General features: G+C 34.2%; 1 protein-coding gene across 1 annotated transcript in view; it reads left to right on the forward strand.

The window, feature by feature from the left end:
• Positions 1-16,174: 16,174 nt before the first annotated feature.
• The window catches only part of LOC125661203 (uncharacterized), a 30,526-nt gene continuing 29,601 nt past the window's right edge, over positions 16,175-17,099 (forward strand). The window contains exons 1-2 of the mRNA XM_056147313.1: positions 16,175-16,309; positions 16,725-16,763. Coding sequence (XP_056003288.1) covers positions 16,753-16,763 — 11 coding nt within the window. The 5' untranslated portion in view covers positions 16,175-16,309; positions 16,725-16,752. The remainder of the gene's footprint in view (positions 16,310-16,724; positions 16,764-17,099) is intronic.

Below are 17,099 nucleotides of genomic sequence, written 5' to 3' on the forward strand. Positions count from 1 at the left end.
ATATTGTGACATATAATTGTAGAGGTCTTGGTGGAATTGAAAAGAGAAAAGACGTACTTAATTACTTAAAACAAAAGAATTTCTCAATTTATTTTTTTTACAAGATACTCATTTTACTCGCGATGACTACAATCAAGTGAGATCTTTTTGGGGCTATGATGTTTACATGTCTCCCGGCCAATCAAATGCAAGAGGCACTGCAATTTTGTTCAATAACAATTTTGAATACATGGTGTTAAATGAACATAAAGATAAAGAGGGTAATTTACTTGTTTTAGAGATTAACATTTTTAAAAAATATGATATCTTATTAGTAAATGTATATGGGCCAAACAATGATGATCCACATTTCTTTCAATCTATATCAGACATCATCTCAAACTTTCAAGGTGAATTCATTATTATGGCCGGAGACTTTAATCTTGTTCAAGGTGTAAATTTAGATTACTTTAACTACAATAATGTTAATAACAAAAAGGCAAGAGAAAAAGTATTGAGTATGAAGGATATACATTGTTTGAAGGATCCTTGGAGAGTGAAATATGAATAAAGGAAAAGATACACATGGTTTAAAACTAATCCTATCAAAAAGGCTAGACTTGATTTTTTCTTAGTATCAAATGAATTGATGGCTTTGCTAGACAAAATTGATATCAATCCAGGATATAAATCTGACCATTCGATGGTTCATATGGAAATTAAGTTAACTAAATTAGAAAAGGGTAAAGGCTTCTGGAAGTTTAATAGTTCACTACTCAAGAATCAGACCTATGTAAACAATATCAAAAGTATTATACGTAAGGTCAAAGAACAATATGCCGTCTTGCCATATAATCCTGCTTACATACATATGATCGAGAACGATGAATTACAACTACTCATAGATGATCAGTTGTTTTTTGAACAACTCTTGCTGAGCATAAGAGGTGCTACTATTCGTTATTGTTCCATAAAAAAGAAATTAAAAAACGAAAAAATACATTCAATTGAAGAAGAAATAAAGCATTTAGAATTACTAAGGAACAATGATGACTCCACAGAAATTGTACAAAAATTAAATGCTGCTCAAAAAAGTTTAGAGGAACTCAGAAAAGACTATATTAAGGGCCTTTTTGTCAGAACAAAACTTAAATGGATTGAGCAGGGAGAAAAACCAACGAAATATTTCCTCAGCGTAGAAAAAAGAAATTATATAAATAAAACTGTAAACAAACTTATGCTCAGCAATGATAATACTATTTCTTCACAGACAGATATTTTAGCAGAAATTGAGAAATTCTACAAAAATCTTTATTCTAGTTATGATAATAAATTACATGATGTAAACATTGATACCATTATTGATAAGAATGATGTTAGAATACTTGATGACAACATGTCAAAACATTAGAGGGATATATAAACAATGAAGAAGCCCTTTTAGCACTTAAAAATATGTCTAATGGTAAAAGTCCTGGAAGTGACGGATTCACAGCAGAATTTTTCATTTTTTTTTTTGGAAAGATCTTGGATGTTTTTTAATTAGGTCAATAAACTTTGGATTTAATGTGGGAGAACTGTCTGTAACACAGAAACAAGGCATTATATCTATATTACCAAAAGGAGACAAACCCAGGGAATTACTTACAAATTGGCGACCAATATCACTTCTTAATGTAACGTACAAAATTGCTTCTGCATGTATAGCAAATAGAATAAAAAATGTTCTTGATTTTCTAATACATGACAATCAAAAGGGCTTCCTCAAAGATAGGTTTATTGGGGAAAATACGCGACTTATTTACGATGTAATAGATTCTGTACATGAAAAACACATCCCAGGTATGCTTTTACTTGTGGATTTTGAAAAAGCATTTGACTCTATATCATGGAAATTTATGTACGAAACCTTAAATTTTTTTAATTTCGGTCATGATCTTATCAAATGGGTATCAGTGTTATACAATAAGGCCAAATTATGTGTTATTCAAAATGGTGTTTTTTCAATTTTTTTTGAAATTGGCAGGGGTTGTCGTCAAGGTGATCCAATATCTCCTTATTTATTCAACCTTTGTGTCGAAATTTTAGGCCATATGATACGACAAAACAAAAACATCAGGGGCATTAAAATAAATAAAGAAAGAATTTGTTTAATACAATATGCAGATGACACAGTTTTATTTTTGGATGGATCAGAAAAAAGTCTAAAAAGTGCTCTTGATCTCCTTTTTCAATTTTCAAAAATTTCAGGTTTAAAACCCAATATTTCCAAAACCAAATGAATTTGGATTGGTTCTAAGATTAATACTAAAGATACTTTTTGTAGTGATACTGGATTACAATGGACAACAGGACCATTCACAGTTTTAGGCATTACATATACTGTAAACCTTAAGAACATGGAAAAGCTTAATTTTGATAACAGGCTTACAGCTATCCAGAAAGAAATAACCCAATGGTCAAAAAGAAATATTTCTCCCATAGGAAAAATTACAGTGGTGAAAAGTTTGTTTCTATCAAAATTTACGCACTTGTTCATTTCGCTTCCCAAACCAAGTTTACAGTGGATAAAGCAACTTATAAAAGCTTTTTACAAATTTATATGGGGGAACAAAATGGAGAAAATTTCTAGAAAAACACTAGAATTAGATTTTGAAAATGGTGGGTGTAGAATGACCAATATAGAAACATTTATCAAGTCTCTCAAACTAACTTGGTTTAGGAGACTTTTTACAACTAATTCTACATGTAGCTGGATAAGCTTATTTTCTGAAATTACTGGTTGTAACATTACAAAATTGTGTCATTTTGGACCTGTTTACTGTAAACAAAAAGCAAATTCCACTAGAAACTCTTTTTGGAAAGAAACTTTATTTTACTTCGCAGAATTTTTGGAAAGTTTTGAAATGAATGATTTTCACATTTTTTTGGAACCCCTGTGGTATAATGATAAAATAAAGATTCAAAATAAATTCATATTTTGCAAGCAATTATATGACAAGGGGTTTCATATAATATCTGATTTATTAGATAAGCATGATAACTTTATCAGCTACCAGAGTATCACAAATGATTACTCAATTCAGATTCCATTTACTACATATGAGGGATTAAAACAAGCTATTATGCACTCATGGCCTAATATCAAACTACTTATACATGATACAACTTTTCAACCATATCAACCTGAATTCATTAAAATTCTATGCAAATACAAAAAAGGTTCTAGGAATATTTATGACTATTTAATATCAAAATCACAGCATCGACCTATTTGTGAAAACAATTGGGATAATGATTTAAATTTGCAATTAGATTTAAATTGGAAACATGTATATACAAACATCAAATCTGTAACAAAAGATTCAGGACTGATATGGTTCAACTATAGAATCATTCATAGAATATTGGGTACTAACAAACTCCTACATATATCAAAAATTAAAAACTCTCCACTTTGTTCAATATGTGCACTAGAACCATAAACAATTAAGCATATCTTTTTTTATTGTCCCTCTGTCTCTACACTATGGACAAAATTATCAGATTGGATTTTTCAAAAATCTGGTAAAAGAATGGGATTTAGTGTACAAACTGTTATTTTTGGTTTTCCAGAAAAATAACACATGGTTTTAAACTTTATAATCCTCTTAGTAAAGAGATACATATTCCAATATTCAAGAAAGAATGTCAATATTGTTTTTGATGATGTTTTGAAATGTTTATATGATTACTACATTTTGGAAGAAAAACTTACAGAACAAATATTTTACAAAAAGAAATGGTCTAAATGGAAATGTCTTTTCAATTAATGATAACAGTATTTCTTCTTTTTTTGAACAATAAGTACTAGAATATACATGTAATTGTCTATATCGCTTTCTTTAATCTGTATGAGAGTGTGAGTAAAAGGTGTATATGTATTTGTTGAAAATGATAAAAAAAAAAATAAAAAAAAATAATGCTATTTTATTTCATTACACATACTTCTTGAAGATTGTATAAACACTGAAATTTTTCTATGGTATGGAAGTTACAATCAGTATCAAAAAAATCTTGAACAGCTTTAATCCCCTTTTCATACCATTTCTCATAAAACACAGGTTTTCCCGCAATTCTAATATTAGAATTGTACCGCACTGGAATATTATGAAAATTATTTTTAATATTTGGAAGATTTTGACTAGTCTTCATGTGGCAGGGTGATCTTTATATCTAATTGAATTTTCTACATTTTTCAATACTAAGCTCTGCTATATTAATTGAATGAAATCTATTCACAACATTCTATTGACCAGGTTGTTTGTAGGAATTCACTCACTCTAGCTAAAACCAGTTTAATAACTTTTTCTTCTATAAATAAGTTTCGCGGGCTTTTTCATCAGTGCAGGAAATTTGTTTTAGAGGGAGTAGACCTATACATGTAGCTGCCCGTTGTGCCACACCTTAAGGTATATATTTGAAATGTTTATTATTAACTGATTGATAATTATGTACGTTGAACTATTTTTTTATCAGTATATTTCTCTACTATGAAATGACCGTTTTTTGATCAAGGACTATAAATTTTGTTACTTTTTGAAGTAAAGTAATAAAGTCGATCATATACATTTCATTGGAATATTTTGACTTCTTTAAAGGGAAATACGAATATGAATTTATGTAATTGTATATTTTGTTGCATATGTAATGTGGTGTGTGATTTGTTAATTTCAGATCTGCCATTGCCTTTAGTTGTTAATAAATTTAATAAAACCTACGTCGCTTGGTTATATTTGGCGTCGCCGGTTATCCCGCATCAACTTTGTAAGGCAATGGCTTGTGGTAACAACGGATGGCGGAATTCATGGGTAGATCTCTCTACATATTAATATCGTGGACGCCGTGAGTACTTTGTGCTGGATTTCACACCTACCCGACAACGACAATGGCGGCTCACCCGACCGTGAAGTCATTACAAAAAGAGGTTACCGCATTGCAGAATAAAATCAGTGAAATGGGCTGGGAAAATACTGAAGCGAAAACAGTGTATGTACAACGAGATCGAACACTTCCCAAATTTAACGGTTACAACATGGACATCGAGGACTGGATAGAGGATGTCCATTACGCAGCACGCGGAACAACGACAGAAGAGGGCGCGGATCTAATCTACCAACACCTATCTGGAAATGCGAGAGACGAAATCAAGTTCCTGGATGGAAATGTGAGAAAAAATCCGTTGCAAATGATCAATGTATTAAGAGAAGCTTTCGGGGATAAAGAAAATGCTATGAAACTACAAAAGAAATTTCTAGATAGAAAACAGAGCGAAAGTGAAACTCTACGTCAATATTCATACGCACTTATGGATATCATGAAAAAGTTATTGCGCAAGGATTCGTCAGTGTTTAGGAATGAAGATAAAGCCATGCGTGACCAGTTTTCAGGAAACGTCAGGGATACCTTTCTACGGAAACATCTAAAGCGTATTCTGCGGACACAGCCGGATATAACATTTATCGAACTTCGTGAGGAGGCTACACTCTGGGCAGAGGAAGACGAAAACACCGATGTAAAAGACTCAAGTGAAAAACAAATTGAGAAATCAAATGAAACGAAACTTGATATGTCAACAAAACAATCGGAAAGCGGAAGTGAAAGCAGAATCAAAGAACTGTCCGAAATGTTGAAGAAACAATCGCGACAAATAGACTGTTTAACAAAAGCAGTGAATTCAGCGCAAAGGTATGAACCTGACTGGTATTATGAACGACCACTGATATGTTTTGGATGCAAGAAGCAGGGCCACAAAATAGCTGACTGTCCATCAAAATCCGAGTCTACAAATGCAGATTCAAAACGTCAGTCTACAAAAGCTCCACCGGAAAACAACAGCCCTTCGTAATGCCGAGTCCAGTTATAGAAGGGAATCAAACGGACTCTTGGAGAATGAACACTCGATTAGTCGGTAAATGTCCTACTACATTTGTAAATATGAACGGTGTTAAAGTAAATTGTTTAGTAGATACTGGTTCATCAGTTTCAACAGTGACTGAATCTTTTTATCAAAAACATTTAAAAGCAGCAAGCAAACTGAATACTGACATTGTGTTTTCACTGAAAGCTACAAATGGATTTTCTATTCCATTCATTGGATACGTAGAGGTCAACATAGAGGTCATGGGTCAGCTATTAGAGCAAGTTGGAGTATTAATAGTGAAGGACTCTGTTGACTATGAAACTCGACAACGCAAAGAGAAAATTCCGGCTATTTTAGGAATGAACACTATTTCACTTTGTAGAAAGCTATTGGAAACACAACATGGCACTGATTACACAGAAAAAGTAGAAGAGATTTCAGTGAACAACAAGTTAAAGGAACAATTCAAAGCGTGTAACAGAAATGTAAAACATGATGTCATAGGATATGTGAAAGTCTGTGCTAAATTTCCAGTTCGCATTCCTGGAAAATCAGTGACTGTTATCAATGGTACAGGACCAAAGCTACCAAGATTATATGAAGCAATGGTGGAACCTTTAGCATCTAATCAGCATTTGTCGTCAAATATTATTGTCGTTCGTACTTTAACCAAAGTGAACCGGGGATTTTTGAGTTTCCGCATAGCAAACGTTGGCAGTGACGAAGTGTGGCTAGCACCCAGAGCAAGAGTTGCAGTTCTTGTACATGGTGAGATAGTTGAAAATCATTCTAACATTGAATTTACCAGGCATGGAAACATTGAAGAAATTTACATTCAAGAAGAACTGATGTGCAGTGAAACTAAATTAACTAACAAAGTGCCGAGTGATTTTCAAATTCCCTCTGAGATTGATAAACTGAATTTGAATTCAGCTCAGATGAACGAGATTCGATCCCTGTTCTACAGAAATCGTGATGTATTTTCACAGAACGATGATGACATAGGCTATACGACTACAATCAAGCATAGTATACGAACAATGGACAATCAACCAATAGTGCAACCTTATAGACGAATTGCGCCATCTCAGTACGAGGAGGTGAAATCACATATTCGTAAACTGTTGAACAATAGCATTATAAGGGAGAGTAGTAGTCCATATGCATCACCTATTGTCTTGGTACGGAAGAAAGATAATTCGCTTCGGTTGTGTGTGGACTACCGTAAGCTTAACAGCAAAACTCAACGTGACGCTTACCCATTACCTAGACTGGAGGAATCGTTTGATGCTTTGTGTGGTGCAAAATATTTTTCAACTATGGATCTTACCAGTGGGTATAATCAAGTGGCTGTAGACGAGAATGATGTTGAGAAAACTGCATTTACAACACCCATGGGCCTATATGAATACCTTCGTATGCCATTCGGTTTATGCAACGCGCCGGCTACGTTTCAGCGGTTAATGCAGCACTGCTTTAGGGATGAAATATTTAACATATTATTAGTATTTCTGGATGATATCATTGTGTATTCAGAGGACATTCCAGAACATGTTAAACGATTAGAAACTGTGTTTAGAATAATACGTGAACATGGATTAAAATTAAAAATGTCGAAGTGTAAATTTTTCCAGAGTGAAGTTCGCTATCTTGGACATGTTATATCTTCCAAAGGAATTAAAACTGACCCTGAAAAAATCAGTGCTGTACAGAATTTTGAAAAACCGTCAACAGTGAAAAAATTGAAATCTTTCCTTGGATTGACGGGTTACTATAGACGCTTTGTTAAAGGATTTAGTGACATTGCAGCACCATTGCACAAGTTATCCCAACAGTTTACACCTCATCCAAGGAAGCCATTTGGAAATAAATGGGATTCTAAGTGTGACACTGCATTTTGTAAACTGAAAGAACTTCTGGTGTGTTCTCCTATATTAGGGTACGCAAATTTCCAAAACCCTTTCATTCTTGAGACGGATGCCAGTATGCGTGGTCTGGGAGCAGTTCTCTCACAACTCAACAACGGAAAACCGCATGTGATTGCCTACGCCAGCAGATCGCTAAGACCAAATGAAAGAAACATGCAAAACTACAGTTCACGGAAGCTGGAACTTTTAGCGTTAACGTGGGCAATTACAGAAAAATTCAAGGACTACTTAATTGGATCAAAGTTCACTGTGTTTACTGATAACAATCCGCTGTGTCACCTACAAACATCTAAACTCAGTGCAACAGAACAACGTTGGCTATCAAAATTGGCTATGTTTAATTTTGATGTGAAATTTAGACCAGGTCGGAATAACGCAAATGCAGACGCCCTTTCACGGATGAATGATCCAAATGACGCATTGAGGCAGAGTGATTTAGAGGTTATACTGGAAAAGTTCTCTGATTCTACAAAAGTACCTTCAGAATGTTCAGACTTGCAGAAAAGAAATACACCTAGTGAGTTTATTAATGAAGAATATGACACTTTCCCGTCTCTAAAATTGAACGAAATCCTATCTCTACAGTCCGCTGACTCAAACATTGGAACATTTCTTAATATATTCAATGAGGGAGTGAAACCAACGAAAAAAGAAATGAGAAAACTACCGAGAGCCGTGGTTACATTGATTCAGCAGTGGGATAAATTGATGTTTGTCAAGGGAGTACTTTACAGAGTGGTAGCAGATCCTACGTTAGGGGATTTAAAACAGCTTGTTCTACCCAGATCGTTGCATGAGAAAGTGTTGATCAGTTGTCATGACAATCTAGGACACCAAGGTATTGAGAGAACATTCTCCGCTATTCGATCACGATGTTACTGGCCGGGAATATTTAATTCGGTGAAAGATTACTGTAAGCGTTGTGAACGTTGTGTTATTTCTAAGATGCCTCAACCAGCTGTTCGGACTACCATGAATCATCTCATCGCTTCCAAACCGTTACAAATTCTGGCAATCGACTTTACCGTTCTGGAGCCAGCACATGGTAAGGAAAACGTTCTCGTGATGACGGATGTCTTTACGAAATTTACTCAAGCCGTTGCGACTAAAGACCAAAAAGCAGATACCGTTGCAAACGTACTTCTCAATGAGTGGTTTTACAAGTATGGTGTACCGGATCGTCTACATTCTGATCAAGGGCGAAATTTTGAAGCAAATGTCATTGCTCAATTGTGTAAGATGTATGGGATTTCACGTTCACGCACCACTCCTTATCATCCCGAAGGAAACGCTCAATGTGAAAGATTTAATAGAACTCTCCACAACTTATTAAAGGCACTTACACCTGAACGTAAGCGACATTGGCCGAAACATCTTCCAGAGTTACTATTTTCCTACAACGCAACGCAAAATACAACAACAGGATACAGCCCCTTTCATCTTATGTTTGGACGTCTTCCTAAACTACCGATTGATTTTCTACTTGGATTCTTACATGACGACGATGACGATCTGATGTCTACTGATGAATGGATCAGAAACCACCAAGACCGACTAAAGTACGCGTTCGACAAAGCTGGTGACCGTACATCCATGATGGCGGAATACCGGAAGTCTACCAACGACTGTAGAGCATTCGAGCCGAACTTGGACATTGGTGACAAGGTATATGTTAGAAACCGTCAAGTGCGTGGCCGTAACAAAATACAAGATTCATGGGATTCAACTGTGTATCGCGTAGTGAACATTTCAGGAAACGTTATAGCTGTTGTATCCGATGGTGGCTGCCAGAAAACATTAAACCGCCGTGACGTTACCAAATCTGTTTCAAGATGACAATTCTATACATATTATGTCTGATATTATGAACTTTTTTTGTTGCTTTGTGTTTTCATGTAAATATTATTAGTAGGAAGTATGTGGCTGTTTATATTTGATTAATGTTTTTCATTTATCGAGACGCTAAATTTAAAGCTGGGGAGTATGTGGCAGGGTGATCTTTATATCTAATTGAATTTTCTACATTTTTCAATACTAAGCTCTGCTATATTAATTGAATGAAATCTATTCACAACATTCTATTGACCAGGTTGTTTGTAGGAATTCACTCACTCTAGCTAAAACCAGTTTAATAACTTTTTCTTCTATAAATAAGTTTCGCGGGCTTTTTCATCAGTGCAGGAAATTTGTTTTAGAGGGAGTAGACCTATACATGTAGCTGCCCGTTGTGCCACACCTTAAGGTATATATTTGAAATGTTTATTATTAACTGATTGATAATTATGTACGTTGAACTATTTTTTTATCAGTATATTTCTCTACTATGAAATGACCGTTTTTTGATCAAGGACTATAAATTTTGTTACTTTTTGAAGTAAAGTAATAAAGTCGATCATATACATTTCATTGGAATATTTTGACTTCTTTAAAGGGAAATACGAATATGAATTTATGTAATTGTATATTTTGTTGCATATGTAATGTGGTGTGTGATTTGTTAATTTCAGATCTGCCATTGCCTTTAGTTGTTAATAAATTTAATAAAACCTACGTCGCTTGGTTATATTTAAATAAAAAAAACCAAGCATTAAAAACATCCTTCCAAAAAACATCGCTTTTAACACATAATTGTTCCACAATAAAACTATCTCCAAAGTCATATAATTTCTTTAAAATATCATTTCCATAGATGGCAAAAAAAATATTCATCCATGGTTTCTGACAGTTGGACCTAGTAAGCCTTTTAATCCAAGAGCATTTCAATGATGTAATAAAGTTGCTTATATCAACCATCTTGATACCACCCGATAAATATATAGTCTTGTGTTATCACAGACCTCTTAACTTTATCTACACTAGATTTCCATAGGAATTCAAAAATAATTTTATATAAATAAGAGATTGTTTCTTTCTTTGGAGTAGGAAGTGATATAAACAAATGATTCAATTTTGGAATAAGCAATGTTTTAATGACAGTAGCCCGCCCAATGGGAGTAAGAATCCTTCTTTTCCACTGTTCAGTAAGAGCAACGATTTTTGGTATTTGAATTCCAAAATTTATATCTTCAATTTCTGTAAGGTCAACTGAAAAATTAATACCCAATAAATTAAAAGTTGTTGATCCCCAATCTAATTTCCATCTTGTATGGTGAAAAACTTGATCTGAATTTTTTTTTGAACCAATCCAAACAATTTTTGTTTTAGAAGAATTAATCCTTAGACCAGAAAAACTGGAAAAAAATTCTATCGTATCTAGAGCTGCAAAAAGCGATTCAGGTGAACCGTCAAGGGCTAGTGAAGAATCATCTGCATATTGCGATATTTTGTGTTCTGTGTTTTCTATACATATGCCTTTTATACTTTTGTTTAATTAATATTGCAAGAATTTCTGCACATAGGATGAATAAATAAGGTGCAATGGGATCACCCTGCCTACATCCCCTTTGTATATCAAACTGTTCAGATAAAAAGCCACTCTGTAAAACTGAGGCTCTGAAATTTGTGTTTAAGATTTTTATCCATTGAATAAAGTTTTCCCCAAAACCAAAATACTTTAAAACTTTATATATGAATGACCATGACATTGAGTCGAAGGCCTTTTCGAAATCAATGAGAACTAGAAGGCCTGGGATATTATTTCTTTCAGTGTATGACATAATATCATAGATAAATCGAGTATTCTCCCCTATATATCTACCTTTTAAAAAACCTGACTGTGTATCGGATATTATATAATCCAAAACTTGTTTAATTCTAAAGCTGAGACAACCAGATATAATTTTGTATAATACATTTAAAAGTGTAATTGGTCGCCAGTTTTTTAAAAACTGTCTTGGTTTATCCCCTTTAGGTAAGCATGAAATGATTCCTAGTCTTTGCGAAATAGGAAGTTCCCTCTTATGATATATACAATTAATAGCTCTAACAACATAATATTTAATGTCATTCCAATTTTTTTTTAAAGAATTCAGTTGTATAACCATCGCTACCCGGGGATTTGTTGTTTTTCATATTTTTTAATACTTTAAGAACCTCTGCTTCTTCAATATCATCTTCCAGTTTTTTGGTTGCATGTGTATCTAACTTAGGAGAATTGTAATCGGAGATGATGCTTTCCAGGTCGACATTAATTAAGTTAAAATCATTATTAGTATATAAGGCTTCATAATATTTCTTGACACTTTCTAATATATCTGACTGTTTGTAAATTGTACCAGTATCCAACTGAATTTTTTTGATAGTTTTATTTAAATAATTTCGGGATTCTAAATTACAAAAGTATTTTGAAGGTTTTTCCCATTCCTCTATCCAACGTGCACGAGACCTTATCATGTGACCTTGTAGCTTTTCTTTTCTAATGTTTTCAAGAGCTGCTCTCTTCTCATCTAGAATATCAAAATCAATAGGAGAGTCAGACTCTAAAATTTCAATTTCATCTAAAAGTTTCTTTTCTTTGATGTCTTTTTCTCTTTTCTTAAATGCTGAGTATGATATAGTAGTTCCCCTAATTTCCATCATTAAAACCTCCAGAAATAAACTTTCATCAATATCGTTTTTGCACTGAAAATTTATATTATCTATGTTATCCAAATATTGGCTAGTAACAGATTGAATAGTTTCTTTGACCTTCATAACATATTTTTTGTCTGTTAATAAATTGTTATTAAATTTCCAAAGGCCACGCCCTCTTGTAAAGGGATTAAATTTTAATTCAAGAATAACAACAGAATGATCAGATCTATATCCTGGCTTTATGGTACAGTTTTCAACCAAATTTGACAAACTATCAGATACAAGAAAGTAGTCAAGGCGACTTTGTTTTAAGGGATTTTTTTTCCGCCATGTATAAGCTTTTTTATCTGGATTTAGCACTCTGTAGTAATCTAAAAGTTGTAGATCGTCCATGATTTCTAGAACTTTAGCACGTGCTTTGGGATTATTGATTCCACAATAGTTATAAGTATCCAGTGAAGGGTTTAATGTGAGGTTAAAGTCACCACATAGAATAAAATATTCATTGTCATATTCCAAGAAAATATTTCGTACATTTTCGTAAAATTGAGGGTTATCAGTATTAGGCCCGTATATATTAATAAGAGTTACTTTGTTCTCTACAATTGTCATATCAAGTGCAAGTAAATTACTCCTCCATGCGCACAATACCCCGAAATGCGGGAAATGGTAGATTAGGCTGCAGTAGCCCAGCCGTTCTTGGGCAGGAGTATTTCCTTGTGGTATTTCCGGATCTGCTGACCTGGAAGATGTGATGTCCTCTGGTGTGATGTGCCGTGTCCGATGCCCAAGATGATACCTGTCCTGTGACGTTTTCATGTGGAAAGTATATGACTCTGTTGCTGGATTTTCTGTGATGCGTCGTGTGACCATGACTTTCTGTGTTGTGCACTTTTTGGACTGCTAAAGTGCTATGATTTTATAGAGTAAAGTTTATTATACTGTAGATCATAGGTGTAATTCATTCATTTACTTGTAAACTTATCGGAATTGGGACATTCCTCCTCAAAACAGAAGGGAGTGTAGTGAAATTGGGGGTGGGGGTGGATTTTTAGTATTTCTGGTCGGGCTCGGAGTCCTCTGAGCCTGCAAGTGATTTTCTCTCTCTCTTACCCGCGAACTCTAGGCAAGCGGACGGGGATTTTATTGCGCAGCATTGTAGTCATTGTATTTGTTGACCTCGTGTAAGTTGTTCTGTTTATTTGTTAATATATCTGTTTATAAGTGTTTTTTCCGGTGTTCTTTGTGTGTAGGAAATCACTTTACGTATATATATCTCACAAAACAGGCCAATTCATTCCCATCGTTTAATTGTACAGGTTAGAAAAGATTGACTACAAATAAATTAAATAAAGCATAATAAGTGCTTTATATAATATTGTGATGGACAGTGTATTCGGTAAGGTTTTCTAAAGAAAGTTTAATACTGCGATGTAATTTTTACCGGAACACGTTTCCATACTATGGCACGCACTCATAAACAAACGTGTGAATATACAAATAGACAACTTAAACCTAATTTACATTATGTGGCAGAAAATATGCAAACATGTGACAACTAAATGTACTACAGTGATTATGTGTCTGCAGGGTTTGACACTAAGGCACGTCCGACTGACCGAGTCTACTAAATGATAGGTTCCGGTCGGGTAAAATGTCGATTTACAAGTCCGACTGGTCGTGTTAAATAATAAACAAGAAACTACCAATCTTGAACCGTGTTCTAATAAATAAGTCGCGGTCGGCAGTGATGTTTTACGACATCTACTCGATGTTAATTTTAAACAGTTTATTTGAATTGACTATAATAAAGTGTTTATCAAGTTAATAAATTACGTCGTAAACGTTTGTCATTTACATGAAGTATTTAAATATGGAGAAACTATCAGGGTTTTTTCTGGAAAGTTGGTCAGGGCTAGTGGATATAAAGTCAGGTCTAGTAAAAATCATTTGAAGTAGCCCGACTGGTCTAGTGCTGAAAAAAGTAAATGTCAAACCCTGTGTCTGATATATTCTAATATAAATTGCTACAGCTATTATTTTGTTATTTCTGTTCAGTGTTGCACGATCAAAACAGATTACCGTGATTTCCGTTTACTCTAACATATAGAACACTTACGTACAGCCGGTAAGTTTCCAGAATGTCCATTACATTTGGTTCGATTCAGTTTTTTTAAAAAAAACTTGATGCGGTAAAATGTCTCGGGCGTCACTTGTACTATTATTTTTACACATACGAGGGACAAAATGGCATTCAATAACAGTCAGACTGTTGTTAGCCTTGACAAAAAACGATCATGAAGTCGATAAGGTTTAACTACGGAACAAACAGGCACCTAACAGTTCGGTCGTTTGGAAACATTTTGCCTATAAAATTGTGACTGAATGTTTATAATTAAATTCTTCTGTAAAATGTATTAAAATTATTGAATCGTGGTGTATAAGTATTGCAATACGTATTGTAACGTGTAATGTGGGTTCAAACCACGGATAATAATTTTTCTTAAACGTTTCCTACGTTTCTAAATGATTGCATTAAACTATAGTTCTAAACAATGATAATAAATCAATTTGAATCAAACACTGTGATTATTTCCTTATTGATTTATTATATGATTTTCCTCTAACTATTCCTTGCCTAGTTTAATCACTCGTGTTTCAGCCTCTGGTCTGAAACCACTGTTTCAGACGCTGTTTCAAACTACAAGTTTCAACCCTTTATTTATTTGAATATTTGCTCCCGGGCTATCGTCTGAAGGAATAATGTCTCAAATGGTCCACCCGCAGTAATTTGAGGTCCCGCATATGAGACAATAAACCTTACCTAAATTCTGGATGTGAGATATGATCTTCTCTCTTCTCCGTCTACCAGCCAACTAACTTAGATGCGCAGAAGCGCCTTCTATTTATACCTCCGCTCAAATCTGCTGACTCATATACTAGTCTCCAAAACGTTTGAGACAATGTACAACACACAAGAAATAGCTAATCATTGACAAGACTTTGATTGACCCTGATTGCCTCATTTACATAATCAAAGGAATTTTCATTACAGTATCTTATCGGGAAGGAGGCGTGTTGTCTCAGCTCTAATAAATTGCAATTTATATTTTACGACGTTGAATTATCACCACACCTTGTATTGTAACCAATTTGGTGACGTCAGAAATCATTTAAAGTACTGATTAAGTCAGCTACAGGTTTTTTTCCAAAGAAACAAGTCAAATCACAACAAAGTAAATTCTGGTTTTTACGTGTATCCTTCATACATGTATATTGGTTTACACACATATTTTCATTTTGTATATACTGTACAAATGGATATATTTACTCGGCGTCCTGAAATGCACTTCAACGTCAGTGGCGGATTTAGAGGGGGCGCCGGCTAAAATTTTCAAATTTAAGGTAAATCGCGGTATCTTGTTCGGAAAATGTACTAAACGATAAAAGAAGCAATAATTTTTTTCCACTCCCGGAGAAATAAATGACAAAATCCTTTGATTTCTTGAATTACTTTATTGGGAGAACCTAATTTTTTTTTAAAACCCCCTTAAAATTTCGGTCATTTTATTAATTTCACCTTATTAAAATGATAGAAAATAGTACAAATGACTTAATAGGAGAAATATTTCAAGCCCCATAAAATCTGTAAAATCCAGGAGCCCCCCCCCTGTACCCCTGGACCCACTGCCTCATAAAGTGGTGCCCCCCCCCTCCCCCCCCCCCCCCGTAACCATAATTCCTGGATCCGCCCCTGAGCGTTTGATTTATAACTAGTTGTCAGTTATTGCTATGTCTAAATTTAAACCTTCTCAGTGAAACGAGACGGGCATCCCGGATTCTCACCTTTGCACGAGTATCTAGTTGCAAATATGCAATTATTGTGCACATGTAGGTCAAATCCGACGAGATTTAAATAGTATGAGGTTTCTCCGGTTGATGTGCGTTTTTGAAAAAATTGTGTTTGGGATGTGCTACAGACAAATAAGTAAGGCATACTTTAATTATTAAATATTGACAATGTACCCTACCTGATCTATCTAATTGTACACGAACAAGAGCAGGTTATATGTAAGATTTTAACGCATAACATTGCTATGCATTTACTGTAGTATGAGTTCTTTGTAAGGTCGACATTGATGTGCATAGCATATATTGGAGTCTATATTTTTATATCTACATATATTTCTATGACTATGTAATTCAGATGGGACTCTTGAATAAACAATCATTTGTTTTAATCAGCTTGATTAATTTTACCATTTGTCCTTAAGCACAATCGTCATATACCATTGTTTTTAACAGTGCCTTTCGCCCGTTCTAAAATTTACTTTTCTAAAATTTCAGAGTATCGCGGTGACAAATGTCCAATCCACCCGTTTATATTATTTTATTTTTTACAGATGAGTGACGCCGCACGTACCCAGAGCGATGTTATCAAGGTATATTTAACAAGGGTCGTATTTAACTTTACATTGGTGAATGAAAAGATAACCGTTTGGAATAATATTGATTTATTATTTGAAATAAATTATTAAACAAGGTGTTCCACGACTCATGTCGAATCAATGACACGCAACACGCGTGAGATATCGATAAAATAAACAAGGTGTTCCACGACTCATGTTAATTTCCCTAAAGGTGTTGCGTGAGATATCGATAAAATAAAGTTATTATTCAAATATTGAATAAAATCAATTGGAACGTTTGTCTTGATTCAAACATTTTTGAAAATAAGTTTTAAAGACGTGTAGTAGCCAAAATAATTTGAGTTTAAA

Source organism: Ostrea edulis, chromosome 8, assembly GCF_947568905.1.
Source record: "Ostrea edulis chromosome 8, xbOstEdul1.1, whole genome shotgun sequence".
Taxonomy (NCBI): Eukaryota; Metazoa; Mollusca; class Bivalvia; order Ostreida; family Ostreidae; genus Ostrea; species Ostrea edulis.